Below are 24,509 nucleotides of genomic sequence, written 5' to 3'. Positions count from 1 at the left end.
TGGGATGGTAGAAGACCTACCATGCCCTGGGGAATCGTAAGCTATGGTCTTAGAAAATGAATTAGGGCTCTGTTGTCGATACTGGAGTCTTCAGAGAACAAGAAATACTGTAGTTGTGTCCAGAGACTGAAGAAATGTCATTGCATAAGTCTATTGGGGTCTGCCTGGCCTGTCCAGCAGCCCGGAGGGCTCTCAATGGTCCATCTGATACAGATTCAGTGTCCAAGATAAACGCACCTGTTGAGTGTGACCATCCGGGAGGCAGAACATTTTGTGTGCAAGAAAGGCTAGAAAGCCAATTTACGATTGAATCTTTGCCTGGGGCACCCTTAATCACTGGCTTCATTAAACAACAAAGATTCATGACGAGCTAAAGTTCTAGTTTTTTTTCTTTTTTACCAAACGACATTATTTTCGCCTTTGTGTTTCTGTGAGAAACGGCTAAGAAATGGATATGCCAGCTGAGCCCATGACAGAGAGAAATACTGTGGCTTTAGGAACCAGGGGCGTTCTAGCTAGAAAAAAAGGAAAGTTTGGCCCAAGGGGAGTATAGAGCAGTATCACCTTCAGACAGGGATAAGAATGGCTCCTTAGCTGGACCCTGCACTTTAGAAGGGCCCATGTCACAAACATTCAATCATAAACTTATTTAAGACCAATTTAAGAGCACTTTGATCCAGTGCTCAGTGTTGACACAATAAAACCCATAACTGTCAACAAATACTTCTATGACTAATAGTGGAAAGACAACCCACAAACTGGGAGAAAATATTTGCAAGTCATACATCTGATAACGGATTTGTATTCAGAATATACAAAGAACACTTACAATTCAATAATGGGACAAACCAACCAGCTGAAATATGGTCAAAAGATTTGACTGGACATTTCTCCAAAGATGACATATGAATGGCTAATAAGTATGTGAAGAAATATTCAATGCTATCAGCCGTCAGGGAAACGCAAGTAGAAACCACAACATGCCTGTTCACACACAACAGAACGATTAGAATAAAGAAGACGGTGAATTCTTGCGAGAATGCGGCCATGGAACTCACAGGTATGTCTGGTGGGAAAGTACAGGGGGCAGCCACCCCAGAAAATAGTTCGGCAGTTCCCCAAAAGTTTAAACAGAGAACTGACATACAATCCAGTAATTACACTCCTAGGTGTCTACCCGAGAGAAACAAAAATATATAACCACACAAAACCTGTACATTGAATGTTCATAGCCACATTATTCATAATAGCCAAAAAAAGTGGAAAGAACCCAAATGTTCACGAACTGATGAATGGAAAAACAAAATGCGGTATCTCCATACAATGGAATATTATTATTCAGGAATACAAAGGAATGAAGCATTGACACCTGCTACAACATGGACAAACCCTAAAAACTATCACGCTAAGTGAGAGAAGCCAGTCACAAGCAACCGCATGTTACATGATTTCATTTATATGAAATGTCCAGAATAGGCAGATCTTCAGAGACAGCTGGGAGGTTGCCTCCAGCTGGAAAGGGAAGAACGAGAGTTGAGGGAGAGGGGGATTATTAACAGGCATAGTTTCTTTGAGACATGATGAAAACGTTTTAAAATTAGATTAGGGTATGGTTGCACAATTCTAAATACACTACGGTCCATCGAATTGTACACTTAAGTGGATAAACTATGTAGTACGTAAGTTTTATCTCAAGCAGGCTGTTAAAAAAAAAAGTTAGGGGTGGGCTTGGCACAGAAAATAGAATCAGAAAAGACAGGGCATATGATGGGAGCACTGAATGCAGTTTTCCTCCATCTCCAAAAAGCTGACTTCTAGAAAGCAAACCCCTTTCCATTGCATCAGTTCCCTCTAAGTCATCAGGTGTATCTCATAACAGAGGGGATTCAATGGTTGGACCCTTTTTTAATCTAGTCCTGGAGTGATTCCAAGGCATACTCACTCTCTGTCTTTTTTTTTTTTTAATTAAAAAAAATTGGGGAGGGGTAATTAGGTTTATTTGTTTATTTATTAATTATTATTTTTTTAAATGGCAGTACTGGGGATTGAACCCAGGACCTCATGCATGCTAAGCAAGCACTCTACCCCTGAGCTATATCCTCCCCCTACAGTCACTCTTGAAATCTGTTGTGATTCCTTGGAAAAATGTGCATTGTCTAGAGGACATCCCTTCAGGTTGGCCAATTTCAGCTTCCCATCATCTCTGAGCAATTTTACAACTCTGTAAATTGTACGTTGTTGATAAACATGCAGATTATGCCCTGTCCGTGATTCCCCTCCTGCCTGTGGAAAAACCGTGGGCAATTCGTTTTCACAGCCCTTACTTTATATTAGTGTGCGCTCCTCCACTTCCCTTTGGACTCAGTTATTACATCTGCCTGGTTCTCTCATGAAGAGAATAAAATCTGGAACACAATTTCGTGAATGAGAGTCATGATTTTACCTTTTGCTGAAGATAATCTTTTAACAATTCTTATCTGCACTAAGGTCTCACCCATCCTATTGGCTGGTGTATAAAGAAGATTTAAGTCAAAAGGCTTTGCTTGAAAAAGGAGAGGAAAGGAGATATTACTGAACACAAAAATTGTGATGATACTTGAAAAACTGTTGGCAAGTCAGTTTCCACTAAAACTTATACTCTGAAGTGGGGAGGGTTGAGTTCAAGTGGTAGAGTGCCTACTTAGCATGCCTGAGGTCCTGGGTTCAATCCCCAGTACCTCCTCTAAGAGTAAATAAATAAATAGACCTAATTACCTCCCTCACCAAAAAAAAAATAAATAAAATAAAAATAAAATTTATACTCTGGATTTCACATTCTGTCCAGGCACACACACACACATGCATGCGTGTGCGCACACGCAGAAAAACACACACAGACACACACACACACACACACACACACACATATGCGACAGCACCTTCGGCTGCAACTTGAGAACCAGGAAGCTAGAACTCTGAATTACCCCAGCCCTACCTGTTGGCTCCAAGAACTCCCACCCCTAGGGTGGTGAGAGGAACAGGTTATGTACAGTAGCTCAGCTGGCACCCAGGCGTTCAACTAGATCTCCAGAGATCAGAGCGAACCCTGATACAGCCAGTGCCTTCTGCAAATGGGGTTAAGGTGAAACAGACACTCTGTTTAGGCAAACCAGTGCTGTGGGTAAGGAAGTCCCTTCCCAATGTGCATTTTCTTTGCTTAGCACTGCAAACAGTTACCAGGGTGCGAGGTCATTGCTGGTGCCAAGTATGCAGCCAAACCCAAGGCAAAAGGTCAGTTAAAGCAGAGTTTGAAGTGACTTGGATCTTTTCAGAAAATGTTAATAGAGTCGGTGTATGAGCACTTACCGGTTAGGTGTGCTGAATCAGTACTGAAGGGTTTTCTCTCCTTGCTTCCAGCCCACTCCATGAGTTACCAAGGGTGGTGGCATGGGAGGAAGGAAGCCCTTCATGGGAGGAGGAGGGAGTCTGTGTCACTCTCAGCTGCTCGGAATCATGTTCTGATCTTTCCGTCCTCCCTGGGGAAGGGGATTTTAGCATTTATTGGTGCGTGCCCTGGTCCCAAGTCCCTCAACGCCCTGCTGTTCAGGCTGCACCCTTCCCTCTTTAACTGCTTGAAAACACCTGCGTGGCTCCACGTACTGTAAGCAGTATTTTAAAAATTAAAAACCCCCAGTACTTTTGGAAGGGCTGCTTCTCTGACTTTTCTGTTTTCTACAACAGATCTTGATAGCATTTCTCTGAGTTCTGTATTTCCCCCAAGTGGAGTATGTTTTGTTTTGTTTTTCATATCAAGGCAGAGTGAATGCCTTTTCAGAGGCGCTGCTGGGCAGTGGGTAGGAACACAGTCTGCAGGTCAGTTGGATCTGGTCCCCAGGCTGGCGGCTCACACCGTGCTCTTGGGCAAGCTGCCCACTCCTGGGGTGATTTCCTCGAGGGTAAAATGGGGTTGATAACGGTGTGCGGCTCCTAGAGTGGCAGAGGGCAGCGCTCGTGAACGTGAAGCATCCCACAGGGCACGACCTCAGGCGAGAGGCAGGGAAGGCTGAACGGAATGGCTATGCATCAGTTGGTTCTCTGATGCGTAGAGGACCACAGCTGGCCACACAAGAGAATCACCCAAGGAACCATAAAAAAAAAAAAAAGCCGCACCTGGAAAAATAGCAATCTTCAGAGATTCTGGCTTGATCGGTTTAGGTGCAGCCTGGGCATCAGGATGTGTTAAGTTTCCCAGGCAATTCTAACGAGCACCCAAGACTGAGAGCTGCTACTCTAAATACCCAGGAAAGGAGACATTCCTGGAGCTCCAGCCTTGGGCTGTGCAAGGGTCTTTTAGGAAAAGATTGCAAGTGGTGGGTGGTCTCAAACCTGCCTGGGTTCCCTGATTTTCATGTTGAGCGTGGAGACCGTGCAAGGCTCTTCCACCCATGCACTTGTCCAGAGACCGTCCCTGAGGGTTTGGAACCTGATGAAAGTAAGTTTCCATGTAATGTGTGTATCTTTCTTGTTAAATCCTCCATTCAGAAATCAGCTTCAGAGACAAAGAAAAAGAAGGTGAACTTGTTTGAACAGAAGGAGTTTCTCTTCCTTCAAGCCACGCCAGCCTATAAGCCTTCATAAAACAGCAAAGGCAGCTCCTTTTCCTGGCAGACACTGAGAGACTCAGCGTTTACCAGAGTGACAAGGGGTATGTTCTCCCCGGTCAGAAGACCTGAGTGAGTTAGACTGTTTCCTGTCTACAACAAAGCCTCGGGACTTGCAGAAATTTCTTGCAAGCCTGGACCCACCATCATGAGGGCCTGCCCGAGGACACTCAGCCATCTGGGCCAAGCTGGCCAATGGCTCTTGCTCTTGGCTGTGACTGTCCTTCTCCTCTGCACCCTGTCCTTCTTTATCAAGGAACCTAATACAAAGCCTACCAGGTAAGAGTCTGACCCTTTCCAAGTTCCCCCTCATTTATTAGAAGAAACTGAAAAATTACAGCCCGGGGAGGGCCGGGGCACTCGGAGACACTGCTGTGTTTACAAGGGATGTCAGGGATCAGGATGGTTGTTTAGAGTCCCTGGCAAGGAAGGTCAAGGGGTGACTCGGGGGACACGGAGGTGGTGTCACAGGGAAATCAGGGCGCCATGGGGCTTGGACAGAGAGGAATCGGAGGCAGGAGTTAGAATGTTGGCGTGGTGTCCAGAAGACATAGGCAGAAAACAGGACGACTTCCCCTCTGGGACTGTGAGTAACACGAGCAGCGTTGGGGTTAGTTTTTACACACCATTCTCGGTGTCCTAGAACAAAGGCTGTATCCTGTGAATTCCACTGATTTCTAAATTGTACCATCCCTGAGATGCTCGTCAATAAAATGGGGGGCTGCTCACTCAGGGAGGCTGCTTTCTGGGCCCCGAGTTCATTATTCAAAAAGACCTACTAGACCATTTTTCTTAAAAACACATCTCCAGCAGTAAGAGATCCCTTTCTTTCCAATGTATCTTGAATGATTTTGGATATATATATATATATTTTTTAATTGAGGTATAGTCAGTTTACAATGTTGTGTCAATTGAATGATTTTGTTTCACTCTTCTTAGAATTTGAAAGTAAAACATGCTCTTATTAAGCTGAAAAAAATACAGAAAGGTAAAGCCAGAAGTAATGGTCTCTCCATTACACCCCCACCACCCCTACCCACTCTCCAGGGGTGACCACTCTTTAACACTTTGGTGTGCAATACTTATATTCCAGGAGCTAACACTTCCATAGCTTTCACTAAAAGCCAGGCACTCTTCTAAATGCTCTGTGTGTATTGACTCACTAATGCTTAAGAGTACGAGTCTATTGGGATACAGAGAGCTTAAGTGACCCAAGCTCTCCCTGCTGGTAGTTGTGGGGCCAGGAGTCAAATGCAGGCATTCTGGTTCCTTAATCTGTGCTCTTTACCTAATGCTAGACAAGACCTTAGAATAGATAGATAAATAGATAGGTAGATGGTTCCACAGGTTGACTTTTTAAATCAGCACCATGTCATGGACCTCCTTCCATGTTGGCACATACAGACCTACTACTCTCTTCCTTTTCATTCTATAGAATGGATATAGTTCATTCAACCAGCCCCTGTCAATGGGCGCTTGGGTTGCCACTCCTCCTTCACACACCTTTGTGCACTTACGTAAGTATTGCTGTTGGCAGATTTCTAGAAGTAGAATTGCCAAGATAATGGATACGTTCACGTTAAATGTCAACAGAGACCGTCAAGTCATCCTCAGAAAAGGCTACACTGACAGGTGTTAAGAGTTAACTCCCTCCCCCTCTGCGGCAACGCTGGGGATCCTTAATGCTTTTAAAGTTTAATCTTCTGATAGGTGAGAGCGTGTTTCTCTTTCTAATTTGCATTTCTCAGGCCCCTGGTGAATGTGAGGATTCTCTTAAGTTCATAAATCATTTGTATTTTTCTGTGAATGACCTGTTTGTGTCTCTAGACTTTCTAGAAAATTAAATGATTTATCTTTTTCTTATGTGTAGGAGCTTTCTGTATATTAGGGACATTAACCCTTTGCTACCACACTTGTTACAGTACTTCAAATGTTTTCTCCAGCCTGACATTTGTTTGTTTTTATTACATTGTCTATGGTATCTTATGTCATACACAGGGAATTTTTATGTAGATAAAAATTCATCTATCTTCTCCTTCATAGCTGCTGGACTTTGTGCAAATTTTAGGAAAGTCTGTCCCATCCCCAAATTATATAAATTGCCTTCTTTATTTTCTACGAATAGTTTCATACTCTGGTTCTTTAAGCTTAAATGGTTAATCGACCTGAAATTTACTTTTGTATATGGTGTAAATAAATGTGGGTTTGTGTATGTTGGACCTCTTTTGACTGTAAGTGACAAAACCGCAACTCAATCCAGCTTAAAGAAGAAGAGGGCAGGAGGGCTGTTCAGGATTAGACATTTCGCGGGTGGGGGTGGGCTGTGAGAAGCCCTCATCGTGAGAGGTGCCTGGTCTCCTTCCCCAGCCAATGCCACATGCCCCAGCGTTAAGGGGAGATGCCTGTTACTGATCTAGGGATTTCTGAAGGCGGAGGCGGTTGGAATTGTCCCGGGTGTAATGTATCTGGGAAGAAGGCGGGAACCAGCGTGCCCATCCCGGGGCACCGGCAGCCCAGGAGGCTGTGGAGGGCAGCCCAGCACTTCCCGCGGTGTCGCGGGAGGATCACAGCCCCACAGCTGCACTCAGAAAGTGTTTAGGGCCACTGAATGTGGTCCTAGGGAGGACTTTCCTTAGGGCATCCTCGGTGCAAAGGACAGGTCGCCCCAGAGGAACTTACATTTACTGACCTTGCGGAGGCCACCATGACACCAGGGCGCCAGCAGCAGACAGAAGCCCGCGGCACTTCAGTGTGAGCAGCGATACTGCGCCCCCGCCCCGCACCCCGATGACGGACACTTAAGCAGCAATAGCAGGAGAGCTGGGCCCTCAAAAGGAAGAGCCCTGACGGGGACTCTCACCGCCCCCTCCCTCAGCTCCCCAGCCTCCCGCCCCTCTCCTGGCCCACCCCCAGGGCTAGGTCAGCCTTGACCTGGGTCTGAGGACGGGGGAGAAGGCTGCCACCCTGGTGGGACACCTGGAGCTTTAAACTAGATTAGACTGGACTTGAGGGGTTTTAGTTTGGTTTTGATTTTTAATCTTTTCTGTAATTTTTTTTGACTGAGTTGTTTTTTTTTTTTCTAGTTAAAAAAAAACTTTATTTTTTTGTTTTTTTTAAGGGGGGGAGGATTAGTCTTATTTATTTATTTTTCTAACTTTTTGGGAGGGGGAGTTAATGAGGTTTATTTCTTTACTTATTTTTTTTAATGGAGCTGCTGGGCATTGAAACAGGACCTCATGCATGCTAAGCACGCACTCTCCCACTGAGCTACATCCTCCCCCCAAGACTGAGTTTCAAACATTGAAAGTAACTGTGAAGTTACTGAATCTGTCCAAGACTTTAAGGGATGGGAAAAGGGCCACATATTGAGACTTCCCAATAAACTGTTTATTTAACAGTGTTCCAAAAAATGAGAGAGGGTGGGAGTCGTGACAGGAGAGGCCCTTGAGGGAAGGGTTCTGTGTCTGTTGAAAGCGTCAAAGAGGAGATGGAGTCTGGTAGGCAGTTTGGGCTCGGTGTTTAGGGAGAGGCGTGTGGGGACAAAAGGATGACTAAGTAAGTCCTAAATCTGCAGCCTCTGGGCTGCTCGGGGAGAGAATCCGCCTCCTGGAAGTGAAGGGCTTCCTCTGGGGAGCAGAGGAAGGGCATTTAGGAAGGTGGGCCAGCAGAAGGTTTTTAGGCAAGGCAGTGGCCTAGGAAAGTGGTATTTTAAAATGACTTGTCCATCAGGAGTGAACAGGATGGATCAGAAGGATGAGGAAGTCACCAGCTTGGCCTGAGCAGCAGTGGCAACCTAGGGGATGGGCAGACTCCACAAGTGGATTATCCGGACAGACCAGCACTGACTTTAGCATAAACACAAGGTAAAGAGAATCAGGCCACAGACAGAGACCGTGGAACAGGAAGAAGTGGAAAACCAGGAGGTATTTTGAAGGAGAGAGGTGGGACAGAAGGAGAGGCAAAAGTTTTGCAACTTAAGAGACCAGTAAGGCCCCTCTTCCCACAGGCTTCCTGGGCAGAGGGTAAGAGTAAAATCAGAAAGGAAAGGGAGTTGTCAAATGTCAACCCTACCTGGAGTTCCCTGTCGGTTATGAAGGTCATGATCATGGTGGTATGTTTACCCTTCACCAGGCACCGTGATCATTTCAGAGTTGGAGAAGATTTCCAAACCCTAGCTCACCTGTGCTCCGAGGGCCTTTCCGTGGGTTATTTCTGCTCTTCAAAATTGTTGTCCAAGATTAGTAGTTTTGTTCTTTTACAAAAATGGAGAGTATGGAGCGCAAAAAGGCTAAGGGGGATTCCCCCGAGCAGGAAGTCGCAAAGCAGATATTTGAACTTAGGGGACTTGAACTCCGAACCCCATGTTTCTCCGCTACCTTGTATGTGTGGACTCTCAAGAGACACAGTCCGACGGAGGAGAGAGACATACACAAAGCAGAACGCAAGTGATACTATCAGTAGCGATAAATGACCTTGACAAAGTCAAAGGTGACAGGTGCTATGGGAGCAAATTGAAAAGAGTAACTCCAACCAGGGGGATGGGGAGGGGGGCAAGGAGAACATGGTGAAGATGGTAGCATTTGCATAATCCCTGAAGGCTGTGTGACATCTCCACAGGCAGGAACTCGGCAAACTAAGGACGCGGTACAAGCAATGGCGGAGAAATGGGAAAAGGCAGGATGTATTCAGGAATGGGAGGCTGATGGATGATTAACAGACACCCGTACGGCACTGGTGGTGTGCCAGGCTCTGGTCTCAGAGTTACGAGCACTCACCACATACCAAGCCTGAAAGTAGAAACTATCCTCATCAGCCCCTCCTTTACAGATAAGAGAGGTTAGGTAACTTGTGCAAGGCCCTCCTGGTCACTTCTGCTCCAACCCAGGCAGGCTAGAGCCAAAGTCCCTGCTCCCAGCTAAGACGCCAAGCTGGCATCACACCACCCAGCACGGCCTCTACCACATCCATTGTGACACAGTGTCAGAAGCTCTGTGTTTGTTGACCTGGGTCTAAGACAGGGTCCTTGAAGCCTTGGGCAAGGACGTTATGGTGACGGCGTGATTAGGAGACAAGGACCGAGAAAAAGTCAAAATCAGCTGGATTTGACAACAGACAGAATGGTGGGGGGATGTGGGGGTAAGGATTTAAAGACAACTGTATGATTTCAAACCAAGGTTACTGGACTGCCTCTCATAGCATCTTAAGACCAACCCAAGTGCACTGACAAAAACTGTTCTCAGTCTCCAATTTGCTTTCTGATGCAGAGACATTATCTAAGACCATGCCTGTGTCTGCTTGGCTTCCCTAGTCTGAAATAAATTTGTCTTGGAAGACACTATGCCTTGTTTTGGACTCAGAGATGATCATTAAGAGTGAGCTGTGACATCAGACCTATGGATTCTGTTTTTTACTATATTTCGTTTTGGTGTGAGAAATATGACTTTGTTTTCTGTAACCTCCTGATCTCTGACCCTGGACTCCCATCCAGAACCAGGAAGACTTAACCTCAGCCATTCTTACTCCCCTGCCCCATCCCCAGGAGTTCTAATGTGGTGCCAAGGCACAGGAGGGGGCAGCTGCTTCTGAGCCTTCAAATTGCTGCCAGATACCCACTGTCCCTGCCTCCTGGCTCTTTCACGCCACCTGGCTCAGGCGTGAGAATTTGCTATGACCTTGTCTATCTTCCCAGTTTCTACAGGCAGTCAGTTCCTTTCAGGGGTCTTGTTAGGCCCTGGGGACACTACCAGGAAGTAGGGGTCCTCTGAGCTTGGGACCCACAGGCCTCTCCCTTCTCCACGTCCTTTCTTTCCCCCACCCAGCGAAAATCTTTCTAGGGAGGAGATGGTGGTGCAGGAAATACAAAAGTCCTTCTCCAAGATATTTTATCTCTTTCACCAAGTCTTCTCCCCATTTGAGGGCTTAGGTACCGGGTTGGGGTGGGGAAAGCCAGTAGACCTTGCAGGGTCCTTTTTATTTTCCAGCTCTTGTTTGTCACGTGTGTCCGTGGGGACAACCAACGAGGAGCTGACCGTGAACTGTTGGTGGTGGGTGGGAGGCAGGCGCCCATGGGGAAGGGAGAAAGTACAGGGAGGAAGACAGGTCGATAACATCCCAGAATGTCACACAGCTACACCTGTACGTGGAGCAGGCACAGAAAAGGACGGGGGTGCTCGTGCCCTAGCGGTCATTGGTGGATTCTCGGAGGGAGAGTAATCACAGGTTGACAGCTTTTTATGCCTAATTTCATTTCCTGCTTTTTCAGTAATTCACACCCAATGCTCTTATAGAAGGAGAAAGAATCAGAAAAGCTCAGTTCTGAAGAAAGAGTCAGGAGCGAAGGAGCCAGCTTAGACATCATTCCACTTTGAAGAGTCCCCCTTAAGCAGAACTGTGCCCCCAGGTTGCAGCCCCACTGCCTCCCACACAAATGACTAATAACACTCTTGCATCTACTTACATTCGAGTCTGTTCCCCTGTTAGATCGTGAGCTTCTTAAGACCAGTGACTGTAGTTTTTTCATCCCTAATCCCTAACAGATAGCTCCAGACACCTGGCATATAATCAGCACTCAATAAATATTTGTGGTATAAATACTGCGTTGTGTTTTCGAATTCTCATAGAATTCTCAACAAGGGGTCTCGTTTAGCTTTCAAAGTTTTCCCCTTAATTTTTTATTTTTACTGAGTAACATGCAAATTTTTCAGTGAAGTTGTATTACGGGGGACTTACATCAAAATAGAGCAGTCTGCATGTCTTCTTGCTCCGGGATCCCGACTCCCAAGGAAATGACTTCAATTCTCTCTGCTGTTCTTTTTGGTACCTACCGCCGTATTTCTAAGTGGCATGCATACCTGCTAGTTCTTGATTTCTCTATTTAAAAAAAAAAATTGGTGGGGGGGTGTTAATTAGGTTTATTCATTTATTTTAATGGAGGTACTAGGGATTGAACCCAGGACCTCGTGCATGCTAAGTGGGCACTCTACCACTGAGCTACACCCCCCGCCTTGATTTCTCTATTAAGTGGTTAAGTGCTGTCAATGAAATATTATTTACCCACAGCCTTGAAGCCTGTCACCTCTTTAGATTTTCGTCCTGGGACATGCGAACCCAAAGGGGAGCCAACTGCAAACTCGAACTGTCGCTGTGTATTGTACGGTGTTAACACCTGATCCAATTCGACTCGCCTCTATTTGTATAGCATAACAGTATTTTTTTGAAATGCCTTTTACATACAGGCTTGTAAAATCCTTACAACAGGTTTATGAGTTGAGCATTAACCTGGATGTTCACTATTGCTCATGTGCCAAGTACCAAGAAGTTAGTGTTCTCTCAGACTTAAATTCAACACATGAACACACAGGGGCCGCCAAGAGGTGAACACGTGAGCTGGTGATGACTACGACACACAAGATGACTGCCCCGCATGTCCCCTTGTGGGAGACTTGCTTTAACGGAGCCCTGTGTTGCCAGGAAGTATTAACAGTAAAACCCTGATCCTGCAGTTACTGAATGCTGCCAAGGCCACGGTGCTCTGCGGAGTTTCTCAGGGAGCTCTTCCAGCCCCACTCACTCTTTTCCTTTTTCATGTATTATTATTTTTTTTTAATGGAGGTACTGGGGATTGAACCTAGGACCTTGTGCATGCCAAGCGTGCGCTCTACCACTGAGCTTTACCCTCCCCGCCTCCATCACTCTAACTCCTTTACTCTTCTCCTTCCTTCCCTTTCCCTGTAAAAGACTGTGGGGAGGGGGGCAGAGGCGGAGAGGAATATTATTTCCCCCACAAGGTCAGTATCTCCCAAATGCCAGGATACAAATGTCACCTGAGGGGGGAGGGTATCGCTTAGTGGTAGAGCATGTGCTTAGCATGAATGAGGTCCTGGGTCCAATCCCCAGTACCTCCATCAGAATAATAAAATAGATAGATAAGTACATAAATACATTTTAAAAACCTAATTACCTCCCGCTCCAAAAAAAACCCCACAAAACAAACAAACAAAAAAGTCACTTGAAGGGCATAATCCCTGGAACAGATTTTACTCTCAAGTGCGATTATCCCCAAAGGCGATAATCTAGGTACCAGAATCAGGTGATAAAAACTGACTCTGCTTTATTTTTTTTAATTTTATTTTTTGTATATATTTTTTATTGACTTTGCTTTAAACAGCTCTGGTTCATGGGGCAGAGTTTCTAGCCACTAGATTGTACAGGTCATTCCGTATCTGTGATTCCTGACCTACACCTGCCGTTGTTTTGTTTGAAACATTTTCTTCCCTGGTTACCTTGATCCCTCCACCCGCTGCCAGCGCCCTTATTCAAGGTCTTCTTGCATCTCCTTAACTCAGGGCTGTGGGTCTGTGTACGTCTGTGTGCGTCCCGGGGAGGGAGACTGCCCAGCTCTTAAACCAGATTCCCATCGTTCTGGCCCAAGGTGAGCTCAGCTAGGGAAGAGCATCTCAGATAGGACTCCCCTGCGCAGGAAAACCTTTAGAAATTGGATCCAGCCACGGCAGCACCTTGGACCGTGACTAAGTTGTTCTGCTCTCGTTTCCATTGTATATTGTCCCAGTCAGGATTTAACTGGCAGAAACCAAAACCAACAGAAGAACCAGCCTTGATTTGAAAAAGGAACACTCACCATAATGACTGAATACAGATTACTGCAGGGGTTTTTTTCCTCCTAGCCTACAAACAATGAGGGCAAAAGTATAGCTTTTGGGGTCATGGAAGCAACTTGTAGACACAACTACACCTTCAAAGTAAAGTTCTCAAGTGGGCATTGCTCGTTTGAAAGCATGAACGTTCAGGGTAACCAGGAGAGGAAAGCACACACCATAAAGACAAAGGTAGATTAAAGATAAAACTAGGAAGCCAGCAGTAAAGCTGACGATGGTGATTGTAGATAGCGTCTTCCGAGCTCTTTTTGTGTTCTCCATGAAATAATCTTTTACTCTTTATGGCTTAATTAGTGGCTTATCATTCGGGATGTGGTTGCCATACTGCTTCCATGTGCTGGTCAGCTTGTGTTCCCCTGTGTTATCTCTGGTACTGAATTCTTGGAAAAAGACTACTGTTATCTGGCCAACCGGTATTGTATGGATTTAGGCACAAATGAACTTTGAACCTTTTGCCATGTCTTCACTTCCAGGTTCCCCTTGGTGGTGTGTACTTAAGAATTTCGAGGGCGGAGGATGCCAGATAAATATTTTGCAGTTGTTTTATGTATTGAATAGAGCTAATGATATGTTTATTTTTTTTAATGCAACATTTTCTATATTTACCTCCCAAATAGATCAGAATTATCATCTCAAATGTCTTTTTTGCTTGGGTGTGATCCAAGAGTGGTTTGCCTACCCATCTGAACTAGAGGCCCTTAATAGAAAAAAGGTTCCTCCCCCACCACCACCCCAGTCCAGCCACTCCAGCCACTCCAGCCTGGCCCACAGTGTGAAGTTTAGGATCACACAGGGTCTGGACAAGACGAATGCAGGGCACTCAGCACATGGGCAGAAGCAATTCGAGCATTCAGTAAAGTCCATACATTGCTAGAGCAGGAGGAAATGCCAGTATGCGCATCCGCATTGCTAGAGATCACAGGTGTACTGTATCATAGGGAGTTGAAATGAAACTTAATTACATAATTTTGTCACTACCTGGGTCGTGGCTGTGACTGCCTGTAAAATTTAGACGTGTCATCAGTAACCTGTGGCATTTGCAGACAGAACTGTCCCCCGTGGAATCTCTGTACCACTCTCGCCTCCAGGCGGGACGGTGGAGAGGAGGGCTTCTGCTGTGTCACTGGAGGGCCAGTGTGACCACTAGGCACCGTGCTCTGTCTGAGAGGTGTGACATACAAGACCAGCCCTGCCTCAGTGTTTCCTCAGTCACAGTCATGGGGAGGTGCTGGCAGTTTGGAAGGAAAACTTGCACCAGCCTATTGAGGTTTGGGGCTGGGAAGTCGGGGGAGAAAGGAATCCACCAAGGGTCACAGCCGAGCAGCCAGAGCTGCTTGCTGAGCAGAGCTGACACCTAGGCTTCCATTCTGCCAAATGGCAAGCCTGGAGCTGACACTCAACCGTCAGATTGAAGAGGAGGAGAGTGGGTCTCAGCCCCATGCTCCCAGCACTCAAACTATTCGACTCAGTCAAGGCAGCACACATCACTCAGGCAACACGTTCTGGACTCACTCGGGCTTTCCACGCTGCACGGAGCGGTATTTTTTCAGAATGAATATTTTGCGGGTGTCTGCCCAGCTTGTGAGCCAAGAACCCCCTCTTTCTCTTGAGTGTGTCCTACTCCCATGCACAGGATGTCAGGTAGCGTGTGACCCAGACCCCAGGGCAGGGATGGAGAAGGGACCCCGGTGGGCCAGAATCCCTCCAGTAAAAATGAAAAACAGGAGCAAAGAGAGTCAACAGGCCCCACAGAGGTGTGGGGTGGGGCGTCCTTCATGGCCACGCGGGCTGAAGAGCAGACTCAAGAGGGAGCAGAGGCAGAACAGAGACAAGGTCTTGGAACGAGACTCCTGGTTCCAGACCCTTCTAAAGGCTCAACCACGTTTTGCTCCTGGGTTCCTCGAGACACTTTCCATCCTTTTAATAAATTTCCTTTAAAAATTTTTTTTCAATTGAAGTACAGTCAGTTTATAACGTTGTGTCAATTTCTGGTGTACAGCATAATATTTCAGCCATACATGTATATACATATGTTCCTTCGCATATTCTTTTTCAGAATAGGGTCCTGCAAGATACTGAATATAGTTCCCTGTGCCACCCAGTAGAAACTTGCTGTCTATCCGGTTTTGTGAGGATTTTCCTTGTATTTCCGATCGTAAGAGACATTGTGCCGAAGTTCAGGAGGTATTCTGTGGGAGCCGTTCCCCATCTAGACAGAGGTTTGATGTACTTGTGGGAGAAGGAGAGCTACACGTCCTTCTACTCCGCCGTCTTGGCAACCTCTTCTCCTTAATTTTTTTTAAGTTAAAAATAAAAAATGGAAAAAGAATAAGGGCTTGCGGGCTATTAGCCTTTCTAGGCTGGTCCATACCACAGTCCAGCCCTGTATGTGGCCTTTCTCGTCTCTCTTATCGGAAATATCTCTCATTCAAGTTACTACTTTGAGCCATATAACAAAGTGTTGGCTACTTAAGGCTAATTAAATATGTGTGTGTTCCAAGGAGGAAGGACCCCTTGGGACGTCCAGGACAAGGACATCCCTGCTGGCCCTTTTCTAACAAGCTTCAGGGAGTTTAGGTCCTCACTCAGGGTCAAGGTCAGAACAGAGACAGCCCCTCCTGGAGGACCTGAACAAGTGTATATCCTTGTGGCCAAGGAAGTCAGGAAGCATGGCATTGACTAAGAGGGTTGGCCACCGAGCAGGAGGGAGGAAGGGTTCACAGTGTAACTTCCTTCTGCGTGTGTTGCCTTGGGCCAGCCCTGTATTTCTCCGGTAATGAAAGATTCCCTTTGTCTCCCACCTTCAGTAACTATAACCATGTGTTCCATGGGTCCAAGGTCTGTGCCTTATTCAAATTTGTGCTCCTGGGACCTACCCAGGAACCTCTGGGCACTGCACAGACTGGACATGTAGTAAACGTTTGTTGAATGAGATGTTCTTCTGTATGTACATATTTCAACTTCTACTCCGATCTGGTTTAAATCTTTTCCTTTGGGCTCAGAAAGCCTTTTGAAGGTACTGATGTGATGAGGCACTGTGGTAGGTTCAGTAGTAAGGGCTGCATAGGATGATTTCTGCCTCCTCAGAGTTTGTAATTTAAAAAAGACATGACATTGCCTTCGAACAAAAAGGACTCCCACCCCTGCAACGTGACTAATTCGATGACTTGTAGAGTTTCTGCACTGGCGTTGTCGCGGGAAATAGAGCTTGGGTCAGGCTGCCCTCTTTGTCCTCTTCACACTCACCCATTTCCCAGCATGTCTCCTCATTACCACTTGACATTTATTTGTGTGATGATCTGTCATCCCCTTTAACTCTTGGGCTCCATGTGGGGAGGGATATGTCTGGAGAAGCTCATCATTGAAGCCCCAGGAGCCAGAACAGTCTCATGGGAGGTGCTCAGTAAGTATTTGCTCCATACAAGGATAAATGAGTGACTGCTGGGTTGCATGCCTGGTAGAAGTCAAAGCTGCAACCAGAAGTGGAGACGAAGCCAAGCAGATCTCCAACCCGCACATGATAAAGCACGAATGGCTTCTCAGAGAAGGGAGGGAACTCATCTTGTGCTAGATGCTGTACATGCATGGTCAGACTTTCCTCAGAAGCAAAAAGCAGCAGCCCATTTTACAGATAAGAAAACCGAGGGTCCGTAGGTTAAGATTTCTCCCAGTCATACCAGCTAATAAACAGAAATACTAAGATTCTCACTCAGGGCTACCTGGCTACACTCTCACAGTAGTTTTCCCCCATCTTCATGTAGCCTCAGTAAGTCGTTATGTTTGGCTTAGAAAAAAGAGTGGTGGGAACAGACAAAGGGAGCTTGAGACAAGAGTGACCAAGTTGAGTCAGGAAGGCCTAGGATGCCAGGTAAAGGACACCTGGAAATCCAGCTGGGTAATAGCCAGGTCACTAGACAAGAAGATTCTTTTTTCCAAAGCTACCAGGGATTCCGCCCAAAACTTGTGCTGCATGGAGACCCCACCACAGAGTCCAGTTAGAGAACCACGTAGAGCTGAGGACCCAGGTTTTTCTTTGTACAGCACCTGGTACTAACTGGTGTAAGTTAAGTGATACTTTTTGACATCCCTACATCCAAGTAGAAAATGAAAAGAAAATGAAGTAAATCCATTCCCTGAAGCCAGAAGTCAGACCAGCCACCCTGAATCTACCTCCTCCCGCGGCCAGAATAAGCACTCTAGGATGGAAATCAGCTTATGTGCCCCACTCCTTCCTTCAGCAACCCCCACCCCATCTCCCACACAAAATCCTTCCATAGCTCCTCCTGGACCAGTCAACAGATGATAAAGACTAAACTCCTCAGTCCAGCACACACTGCCCATAATAATCTGGCCCTACCTGTGTGAGAGCATCTCCTGCCTCACGGCCCCCATCCCCACCATTTTGTAATTACTCCACAGCTCCCACCCTATGAGCTTTCAATGCTTCTGGGACTGAAACATCCTCCTCTCTGCTGCTAGTCCCCTTGGGAGGGGAGCTCCTCCAGGAAGCCTTCCTTGCTTCCACGGTGTCCAGACAGAGCCCCGACCTCCGTGCTCCTGATGGGTTGCACGTTCCCCGGGGCGATATGTGTCTTCTGTCCTAATGACACACTGTCTGTCTCCACCAGACTTCCTCTCGCCTGTGGCTAGGAAACAGCCTTTCGTCAGTCATCTCCAGCATCTAATGTGAGACGTGGCAAACGTGGTGGGCTCTGGACAAACAACTGCCGAGCATGTGTTTGTCCTAACAATGCCCACAAGCAAGTAGGGCTGGACTCGTGATAAGGGTTGAAGTGAATCTTTAAGGTAGATTTTTTCCAAATCAAGATTGGCTGCTACAGTCTTAACAGACATGCGTCTTTCCCATTTCCTTGTGGACAAAGTTACCTTTGTTAGCTATACTTTAATTTTGTTTTAAGAAGTCCACTGAATCACACAGATACGAGGGGACGGACTAGATTCACACAAATTAATTCTTAGACTCACGATCCAGAATATAGTGGAAGCCGGGAGCCACAAAGGAGCAAGCCTGGAGAGCTGGGGTGCAGCCCAGAGGGGATGGGCAGCTCAGCTCTGCCCGCGGCATCTATTTCCGGCTCCCCAAACTCCTTTCTGCCACCAAGGGTTCTTTGTTGGTCAGAGGTGAGTTTCCAGACCCACTGCCAACCATGTGGCTTAGTTTTGGGTAGTGGACGGTGACGCCCCTTCCCTCCTCTCTTCTGGAGACGGGTTTGAAGTCCACATGAGACACAGGAGTAGATACTAGTTATGCTTCTCAAGTCCCTGCAACCTTCAGCCTTCATCAAAGTCATCTCTGTCCCTAGGAGTCAGATTCCAAAGGACATTAAAGAAAGGTCACCAGAGTTGCTGCAAAAGGCTACATCCCCTGCACCCACCACAGGAGGGAGGATGACTGCCCACGCAGAGCCCACACAAGAGGCCAGCACGTTGGACACAGCCCCCGAGGCCACAACCCGCACGGCTGGCGAGGGCAGAGCAGAGGCCAGCAAGGCCAGTGCGGAGGAGCCACACAGAGCACACAGGACAGCCAGGACGGCAGCCCCAGAGATGCAGGAGACAAAGGACGCCATGCAGGACACGCTGCCCCTGGGAAGCCAAGGCGGGGGGCTGGCCTCTGGCAGGACGGAGGCGCCATCGCTGAACAAGCAGGACACAAGGACGAGCAGAGGACCAGGGGACCAGAAGGCGAGGCCGGCAGCCTCGAGGACGGTGCCCGTGAAGCCTCAGGGCGGAGCGGCAGTGTCATCAAGGATGCCCCTTCTGGGAAGTCAGGCCGGGGTGAGGACCCCCGCAAGAGCCAGGCCAGCAGGGAGGGGAGCCAGAGGAGCCACCACAGCGGCTACCCCACCCGAGAAGAGAGCCCAGGCCACCCGGTCCTCGGCCCCTCTCCAGGGGCCCACCACCCAGAGAGGCCAGAAACTGCGGGCCGCCAACTTCAAGTCTGACCCGCGGTGGGATTTTGAGGAAGAATACAGCCTGGAGGTGGGGGGCCTCAAGACGGTGAGTATTTCTTCTCCCACCTTTGAGGCCCCTCCTGGCAGAAACCCACCCCGACCCTCTCCCTTCCCTCCCAGGCTCTGACACTAAGCTCTGCCTTACTCACTCATGCTCCCCCCGACACTACTCTCACACCCCCTCTCCTTCCTGTAACGGCAGAGGGGTGAGGCGGGGAAGGCAGGCCCCAGAATCATGGCCCTGGGCAGCAGGCGGGGTTGTGAGCCAGAAGGGCTGCCCTGAGCCCGAAGGAGGCCCGGTGGGTCATCCACTGGGGTGGGAAAGTGTGACTTGCATGGGAACCCCATCCTCCAGCAGGGGAACGGGGCCCAGATGGACAGGGACCAAGGGAGAAGGACACCCCAACCCAGTGCCCAGCCCTCATACCCTGTCCTCCCTGCATAGATAATTGCATGACGCATCCTCTCTTCTACCCAAAGAAAAACAGCCAGGGCCACAGGCACAGGAGGGAAGCCTTCAGAATAGGGCTGTTTACACACGTAACTGTAACCACGCACAGCACACGGGAACACGCAGCCCATCCGCAGGCCAGGCCACGCCACCCCTCTCACACGTGGGCAGGTGCATTTGCCTTGAGGGCCGAGAACCACCCGTCTCTGGGAGCCCTCCTGGCCACAGTGGGCCTGGACGCTGGCCAGGGCGGGGCCAGGAGGCCCGGGAGTAGGGTGCAAGAGGTAGCGGAGGCAGTGCCTTCCCCACTTTGAAGCCTGCTTTCTGCCCCTGGCCCCCCACCCCCCAACCCTGCCCCGCCCCTGGTCCTGGCCTTCTCGGGCCTCTCCCTGCCTGACTCGGCCTCCTGCACGCAGACTTGCCCTGACTCGGTGAAGTTCAAAGCCTCCAAGTCACCCTGGCTCCAGAATCTCTTCCTGCCTAACCTCACCCTCTTCCTGGACTCCAGACACTTCAACCAGAGCGAGTGGGACCGCCTGGAGCACTTCCCTCCACCCTTCGGCTTCATGGAGCTCAATTTCTCCCGTGAGTCCTCGCCCCAGGGGCCTGGCTGTGGGCTAAGGGCCGCTGCTTTTTGTCTCTGATCCGCCTCTTCCCTGGGGGCCACCAGCCCTGGGAGAAATGATGGGCCAGACCGTTGCCCCTTCCAGGGCTTTGAATGGAGCCCCTTTTGTTGCAGTGGTGCAGAAGGTCGTGACACGCTTCCCGCCAGTGCCCCAGCAGCAGCTGCTCCTGGCCAGTCTCCCTGCTGGGAGCTCCCAGTGCATCCGCTGTGCCGTGGTCGGCAACGGGGGGATCCTGAACAACTCTCACATGGGCCAAGAGATAGACAGCCATGACTACGTGTTCCGGTGAGCCGTCTGTCCCCGGCCCTCCTCCAGCCCCTCTCCTGCCAAGCTGGGCTCTTCAGAGAGATCTGATGGGGAGTTCTGTGTTGGTCTCCGGCAGGTGCCGTTTCTGGGCTCTCTAGGGAATTTCTGTAAATATGTGCCACCTCCCTATTTCTCCTTCCTTTCCCTGCCCACCTCCACGCATCTCCCTCCTACACTCACATGGCCTGTCTGATTTTGTCTTTCTGTACAGACTGAGTGGAGCTATCATTAAGGGCTACGAACAGGATGTGGGTACTCGGACGTCCTTCTACGGCTTTACTGCCTTCTCCCTGACCCAGTCACTTATTATATTGGGCAGTCGAGGTTTCCGGCACGCACCTCTGGGGAAGGTGAGCAAAGAGGAAAGGGCCTGGCCACACAGAGACTCTGGATGAGGGAGGATGCAGGTGAGACAGGGAGACGAGCATCCTGTGTCTGGAGTCTGTGGTCAGTACAGGCCCTGATTGTGTGAGGGGCAAGAGCAAGGAGGGCAGCCAGGCCAGGGCTGAGAAGAGCAGGCAGGCAGTCTGGAGTCAGAGCCAGGCCACCCCACTGAAGGCAGGACTCCTGGACCACACGCTGTCCTTGGTCCTCAGGATGTCCGCTACCTGCACTTCCTGGAAGGCACCCGGGACTACGAGTGGCTGGAAGCACTGCTTCTGAATCAGACCCTGGTGAAAAAGAGCCTTTTCTGGTTCAGGTACCCACCCTCCACCTTTACCCCAGGCTGAGCTGGGTAGTGAGCAGCTGTGAAGGGCTGGACAGGGCGGGAAAGTCTTAGCTATCATGCGGAGATGGGGTCCCAGGTGTGCCCCTGACCCTTACTTGGCCCACACCAGGTGAGGTAAGAGATCTGAGCCTGAATGACCCATTCCTGCCACAGGCACAGGCCCCAGGAGGCCTTCCGGGAAGCCTTGCAGCTGGACCGGTACCTGTTACTGCACCCAGATTTGCTTCGATACATGAAGAACAGGTGAGATGAGAAAGCACCTGGGTTGGGAGGACAAACTCGGAGTTCAGGATTTGCAGATACTGACTACCATATATAAAACAGATAATCAACAAGGTCCTACTGTATAGCATAAGGAACTATATTCAATATCCTGCAATAATCTACATCAAAAAAAAGAGTATGAAATGGAATATATATGTATATGTAAAATTGAATCACTATTTTGTACACCAGAAATTAACACGACATTGTAAATCAACTATACAACTGAAAAAAAAGAAAAAGAAAAAGAAAGCACATGGAAGGGACCAGGTCCCTCTCATCCTTGCAAGGCCCTGACGGCTGGGGGCTGGGGTGTTTCAGATTCCTGAGGTCTAAGACTCTGAACAGCGTCCACTGGAGAATATACCGGCCCACCACGGGGGCCCTCCTGCTGCTTACCGCCCTTCAGCTCTGTGACCAGGTGAGGCCCCTCCCTCTCTCTGCGTGTGTATGGGCACAACCTAGAGAAACAGCTCCGGGGTGCTCCTGGGCCTGTTCAGCACCAGAAGATGGCTGGGCTGGGGGCACACCCCTCTGGGCTGGGGGTCGTGGAGTGAGTGTGGATACATGCAGACGTGCAAGTGTGCATCCAGCGCCCTAGGGATGGAACCAGGATAAAGGGGCCACACCTCCAACACACACAAAGTGCGGCTACGGAGAGGAGCCTGGGAGACACAGCTGCACGCCTCATTTCTCCCCCAACCTTCCCACAGGTGAGCGCCTACGGCTTCATCACCGAGGGACACGAACGCTTCTCTGATCACTACTATGATAAGTCATGGAAACGAACGGTCTTTTACATCAACCATGACTTCAAGTTGGAGAGGACGCTCTGGAAGCGGCTGCATGATGAAGGCATCATCTGGCTGTACCAACGTCCTGTCCTGTAACTTCCAAACCAACGACCTGACCGGAGCCGGGGCCGGGGCCACGGAGTCCCTGCAGCAGTTCCAAGGCACGGGCTGTGGTGGGAGCCTGCAGGCTCTTCCACCATTTCCCAGAGCCTGGACCAGGCTCCGACCGACTCCCTTCAGACTTCCGAGGGAACAATGGTACAGAGGAGGGGTCGCCCTCAAGATGACAAACAACTGAGGGAGGTTTTGGAAACTCTGGAGATTTGCTGTGGGTTCTGTTGCCTGGAGGTGGGGGCTCGTTCTCGACACCAAGGAACTTTACCCGAGTCTTCACTGTTCCAAAGCTTCCTGGCACAGAAGAAAGAGCCCGGACTTGCAGAGACATGTAGATTTGGGTTTGAATTCCAGATCTTCTACTTAGCAGCTGTGAAATCTTGATGGCATTACTTAATTTCACTCTAGACTGTCTAGAGGGCCCTTCCAGGAGTCATCTGGTTCAAAAAGGTCTGCACCTTTCCTTGGCTTTTGAGCTACTTGACAACTCTCTCGGTTGTAGAAAACTGAGAGCAATAAAAATGATTCTTGCCCACGGAGAGGCAAATAAATTTTGTACAATGAAACATGATTCCCCTGTGGATAGTGACTGGTTTTGTTCCTGTTAGCAAACTCATCTTAGGTTTCCTGATTGCCTACATGTGTGTCCGGACTTTGGGTTCTCCTTTGAGCCAGATTTTACTACTGCCTTCACTAATTAATGAGTTAAATAAAATCTCCAACATGTTCATTTTATATTTGTATTAGAGTCGCGATTTTACTCTTTAAAAGAAAAAATCGTCCTTTAACATTTCCTTAGGCTGCTGTTTTCTAATCTGTAAAATGACTTTCAGGGTATCCATTTCACAAGGAATTTTAAAATTGTTGTATGTAAAAAGCCTAACACAACAAAGAACTTGGCTTCTTTCCCCTCTCATTCTTTGATCCTCCCATCCATCTGCATTTTCTCAAACCCCGGGATGAGAATCTGGGCTAAGCTAAAGACGTTTCAGTTCACCGTACCCCTTCGAGCTCTATCTCCGGGATGTGAAGCCCAGAAGAACTCTAGAAGGAAAAACACACACACAAAAACCCAAAACAGACAAACAAACACACACACACTCTTTTAGACTTAATTCTCAGGTTCCAAAGCTGCTCAATACCGACAGCTTTGCTCAGTACCAAATCTGGATGGTAGGTGGCAGCATCTTGACTCCCCATTCTCCACGGTGCCCAGCTTTCCTTTTTTAGGTTTTCCTAGTTATTCCTAGGTGTTCGTTCTTCTATATGAATTCCAGTATCCGTTTAGGGTCATACACTATCAGTAGAGGACCTCCAAATCTGCCTCTTCAAATTTAAACTCAGTCTGGCCAAATATAAAGGCTGAGCCTCATTCATCTGGGTCCAAATTTGGATAAACTGTTGGGTTAGCTCACTCTGAGTAATCAGACAAGAGAAATCAATCAGAGGCATACGAATTAGAAAAGAATCCACGTGCAGATGATATGATAGTATATGGTAGAATAAGTATACTGTGTAATATTGACAGAGTAAGGTAGCAGGATATAAAATTAACGTACAGAAAGCAGCTGCCTTCACAAACATAAACAATACCCAGGGAGACGATATCACGGAGAGAAAACCTACTTACAACAGCAATCAAGAAGATAAAAACTCAGCAAGAAGTTCAACAAGAAAGGTCCAAAATCTGTATGAGGAAAACATTCAAATACCCCTGAAAGACGCAAAAGTAGATTTGGGCCAATGGAGAGTCATCCTTTGTTTTTGGAAAGAATGACTCAATATAATATATGTGTCAGTTCTCCCCAAGGAAATTTACAAATTTAACACAATTCCAACAAAAATAACAAAACATTTTTTCTAGATCCTAAATGCATACTAAAATTCATATGGATATATAAACGTGTAAGAATAGCCGGGAAAACCTGAAAAAG

The 24,509-nt window shown here is 48.1% G+C and overlaps 1 protein-coding gene across 1 annotated transcript; it reads left to right on the top strand.

Moving 5' to 3' along the window:
* The first annotated feature begins 4,788 nt into the window (after nucleotides 1-4,788).
* ST6GALNAC1 (ST6 N-acetylgalactosaminide alpha-2,6-sialyltransferase 1) lies at nucleotides 4,789-22,996 on the top strand. The gene is made up of 9 exons (XM_006199551.4): nucleotides 4,789-4,919; nucleotides 18,640-19,336; nucleotides 20,158-20,326; nucleotides 20,481-20,652; nucleotides 20,885-21,023; nucleotides 21,270-21,373; nucleotides 21,557-21,646; nucleotides 21,989-22,088; nucleotides 22,381-22,996. The coding sequence occupies exons 1-9, from the start codon at nucleotides 4,789-4,791 to the stop codon at nucleotides 22,555-22,557; spliced, it is 1,779 nt and encodes a 592-aa protein (XP_006199613.2). The 3' UTR covers nucleotides 22,558-22,996.
* The last annotated feature ends 1,513 nt before the right edge of the window (nucleotides 22,997-24,509 follow it).

This window comes from Vicugna pacos, chromosome 16 (assembly GCF_048564905.1).
Source record: "Vicugna pacos chromosome 16, VicPac4, whole genome shotgun sequence".
In the NCBI taxonomy this organism is placed as follows: Eukaryota; Metazoa; Chordata; class Mammalia; order Artiodactyla; family Camelidae; genus Vicugna; species Vicugna pacos.
The sequence above is the reverse complement of the archived record's forward strand: the minus strand, read 5'-3'. Positions and strand labels throughout refer to the sequence as shown.